At 55.4% G+C, this 3,917-nt stretch overlaps 1 protein-coding gene across 5 annotated transcripts in view; it reads right to left on the bottom strand.

Moving 5' to 3' along the window:
* ENTPD4 (ectonucleoside triphosphate diphosphohydrolase 4) overlaps positions 1 to 3,670 on the bottom strand; it is a 17,590-nt gene extending 13,920 nt beyond the window's left edge. The window contains exons 1-3 of one of the 5 annotated variants that reach the window (XM_017731751.1): positions 3,379 to 3,670; positions 2,462 to 2,647; positions 44 to 249 (exon numbers count right to left, since the gene is read on the bottom strand). In XM_017731751.1, the coding sequence (XP_017587240.1) occupies positions 44 to 249; positions 2,462 to 2,647; positions 3,379 to 3,386 (400 nt within the window). In that variant the 5' untranslated portion in view covers positions 3,387 to 3,670. The remainder of the gene's footprint in view (positions 1 to 43; positions 250 to 2,461; positions 2,648 to 3,378) is intronic. The other 4 variants (XM_017731744.1, XM_008632908.2, XM_017731760.1 and 1 more) reach the window with 4 other exon arrangements.
* Positions 3,671 to 3,917: the final 247 nt, after the last annotated feature.

Genomic DNA, 3,917 nt, shown 5'->3' with positions numbered 1-3,917 from the left:
AATCCCATGGTTTTTCCCAGTTTTTCCCAGTTTTTCCTGGTACCTGGTTTGATTTTCATCACCACGGGTCTCCTGTTGCTGTCCCTCATCTGCTGGATGTCCAGGAGCTCGTGGGGGTTCCCGTTGTGCCGGGGCCAGCAGTACACGAAGATCCTGGAGCCGCGCCTGCCGCAATCCACCACGATCCCGTAGTTCAGGTTGGGGTTCTTGGTGTCCGTGGCTTCCGTGTCCGTCACCCTGGCCAGGTACCTGGGGGAAACAAAAGAAAAATGGGAATTGCTCCAGGGAATTCCAGGCATGGGGTGTTTTGGTCCAAATCTGACTGGAAATGGGATGTTTTCCAGCATTTCAGGGGATTTTGGAATGAGGTGGGTGGGAAGGGAGCTTAAAGCCCATCCAGGGCCACCCCCAGGGACACCTCCCACTGTCCCAGGGGGCTCCAGCCTGGCCTTGGGCACTTCCAGGGATCCAGGGGCAGCCACAGCTGCTCTGGGAATTCCATCCCAGCCCCTCCCCACCCTCCCAGAAGGAATTCCTTCCATAAATCCAACCTCAATCTCCTCTCTTTCAGTTCAAACCCTTCACTCCTTGTCCTTCCTGATGAGGAATCCCTCTCCACTTCCCAGATTTTCCCTTCCCTTCCCACACGGAAGTGCTGTGAGCTCTCCACACAACATCCAGGATCATTCCCACCTTTCCAGAGCCACCTCCCACTGTCCCAGGGGGCTCCAACCTGGCCTTGGGCACTTCCAGGGATCCAGGAGCAGCCACAGCTCCTCTGGGAATTCCATCCCAGTATCCCACCTATCCCTGCCCTCTGGCAGTGGGAAGCCATTTTCTGTGTCCTGTCCCCACTGAACAGAAAATTCCAAGGGAAATGCCACCCTCCAGGACCGAATTCCCACAGAAATGCCGGAAGCAATTCCCAAAATGATTTATTATGGAGAATTTTTGCCGCTGGAGCTGCTACGGAGACATAAAATACGAGCACAGGAATTACTGATAAAGGAGAGATTCCTAAAAAAAGCAGGAAGGGGTTTCTTTTAGGAAAGATAATGATTGATGGGAAGAGCCTCTTTTCCTCTCCCCCAACACAGCCCGTGAGTGCTTCCCTGTTTCCCCAGAGCTCCTTTTCCATGGAATTCTTTCCCCCTTTCTCCCAGAGCTCCATTTCCCTATTTTCCATTGAATTCTTTCCCCATTCCCTCTTTCCCATGGAATTCCCTCCTCCTCTCACCTGTGGGAGCTCCTGTCCCGGGCTGCTGCAGATGAGGAGCAGGGAGTTCCCTCTTTCCCACAGAATTCTTTCCCCATTCCCTCTTTCCCCATTTCCCTCTTTCCCATGGAATTCTTTCCCCATTTCCCCATTTCCCACGGAATTCTTTCCCCATTCCCTCTTTCCCCATTTCCCTCTTTCCCATGGAATTCTTTCCCCATTTCCCCATTTCCCACGGAATTCTTTCCCCATTCCCTCTTTCCCCATTTCCCTCTTTCCCATGGAATTCTTTCCCCATTTCCCCATTTCCCACGGAATTCTTTCCCCATTCCCTCTTTCCCCATTCCCTCTTTCCCACAGAATTCTTTCCCCGTTTCCCTCTATTCCATGGAATTCTTTCCCCCTTTCTCCCAGAGCTCCACTTCCCTCTTTTTCATTGAATTCTTTCCCCATTCCCTCTTTCCCCACTTCTCTCTTTCCCATGGAATTCTTTCCCCATTCCCTCTTTCCCCATTTCCCTCTATTCCATGGAATTCTTTCCCCACTTCCCTCTTTCCCATGGAATTCTTTCCCCATTCCCTCTTTTCCATGGAATTCTTTCCCCATTCCCTCTTTCCCCATTTCCCTCTATTCCATGGAATTCTTTCCCCACTTCCCTCTTTCCCACAGAATTCTTTCCCCACTTCCCCCTTTCCCACGGAATTCTTTCCCCATTTCCCACAGAATTCTTTCCCCACTGCCCCCTTTCCCACAGAATTCTTTCCCCATTTCCCACAGAATTCTTTCCCCACTTCCCCCATTTCCCACAGAATTCTTTCCCCACTTCCCCCATTTCCCACAGAATTCTTTCCCCACTTCCCCCTTTCCCACGGAATTCTTTCCCCATTTCCCACAGAATTCTTTCCCCACTGCCCCCTTTCCCACAGAATTCTTTCCCCATTTCCCACAGAATTCTTTCCCCACTTCCCCCATTTCCCACAGAATTCTTTCCCCACTTCCCCCATTTCCCACAGAATTCTTTCCCCACTTCCCCCATTTCCCACAGAATTCTTTCCCCATTTCCCACGGAATTCTTTCCCCACTTCCCCCTTTCCCACAGAATTCTTTCCCCATTTCCGACGGAATTCTTTCCCCATTTCCCCATTTCCCACAGAATTCTCTCCCCATTTCCCCCTTTCCCATTTAATTCTCTCCCCATTTCCCCCTTTCCCGCGGAATTTCCCCGGAATTCCCCCTTCCCCTCACCTGTGGGAGCTCCTGTCGCGGGCGGCCCGGCCGTACTTGCTGCGGATGAGGAGCAGGGAGCAGAGCAGCAGCGCCGCGGCCCCCAGGAGCAGCAGCTGCCTCAGGGGGGTGCCCAGGATGCGGGGGCAGCCCACGGGGGACAGGCTGAAGTGCCACGAGGCTGGCAGCAGGCAGGAGATGCTGAGCCTGCAATCCAGAGGGGGATAAAGGACCGCATGGAGCGATGGATTCGGGTCTGAACAATTCCCCGGGAGGGTGGGAAGGAGCCGGGATGGAATTCCCACAGCTGCCCCGTTGCTGGGAGTGGTCTGGGTTGAGGAGGGTGGGAGGATCCCACAGGGGTTGGGGCTGGAGCTCCTTTTTTAATCCTGGCTTTATTTCCAGAACTCGCGGCAAAATTAGAGCCAGAAAGGAGGGAAAAGCCTGGTTTGGGATTCAGGGAATGGGAATCTGGGGATGATACTGGAGAAGGTCTGGGGAGAGCTCAGGGCAGTCTCCCAGGGCCTTAAGGGGCTGCAGGAGAGCTGGAGAGGGGCCTGGGACAAGGGATGGAGGGACAGGACACAGGGAATGGCTTCCCACTGCCAGAGGGCAGGAATGGATGGGATACTGGGAGGGAATTCCTGGCTGGGAGGGTGAGGAGGGGCTGGGATGGAATTCCCAGAGGAGCTGTGGCTGCCCTTGGATCCCTGGCAGTGCCCAAGGCCAGGCTGGAGCCCCCTGGGATGGTGGGAGGTGTCCCTGCCCATGGAATGGGATGATCCCTAAGGCCCCTTCCCACCCAACCCACTCCAGGATTCTGTTCTGGGTTGAGCAGATTCAGGACACCATTCCCACGCTGGAACTCCTGATCAGGTTCCCTGCCCTTCACTCCAAAGCCAGCCCAGTTAATCCCACAGCCCCTTTGGGGTTCTCACCTGCCCATTTTGGGATCGGGGCAGCACAAGGAGCAGCTGCTGCTGGAGCCTCAGCCGGTGGCCTCGGACGGCCCGGGAACATCCAACCTTCCCAAAGCCATCCCTCCTCTGCTCCTGAGGGAAAACCACAGCGAGCTGCTCCCTGCCCAGCACTGGGAAGATCCCTGAGGGCAGAGCCCGGGATGGGATCCCTCCCCTTCCCTCAGCGCTGCTGCGGCTGCACCGGGACGTGGGTCCAGTGCTGGGCATTCCGGGATGAGGAATAAAGGGATCATCTGTGGGACCAAGCAGGGCCACAAGGATGAGGAAAGTATTGAACGGGATGGAATTCCCAGAGGAGCTGGGGCTGCCCCTGGATCCCTGGAAGTGCCCAAGGCCAGGCTGGGATAAGCTGGGACAGCGGGAGGTGTCCCTGGGCATGGCAGGGCTGGCACTGGATGGGCTTTGAGATTCCCGGGATTCTGTGACCCCGCACAGCCAGTCCCGACAAGGAGCTGGCCACCGCCACGACAAAATATGCCGGACATTCCAAAAGCAAT

Source organism: Corvus brachyrhynchos, unplaced genomic scaffold (assembly GCF_000691975.1).
Source record: "Corvus brachyrhynchos isolate BGI_N302 unplaced genomic scaffold, ASM69197v1 scaffold150, whole genome shotgun sequence".
In the NCBI taxonomy this organism is placed as follows: domain Eukaryota; kingdom Metazoa; phylum Chordata; class Aves; order Passeriformes; family Corvidae; genus Corvus; species Corvus brachyrhynchos.
The sequence above is the reverse complement of the archived record's forward strand: the minus strand, read 5'-3'. Positions and strand labels throughout refer to the sequence as shown.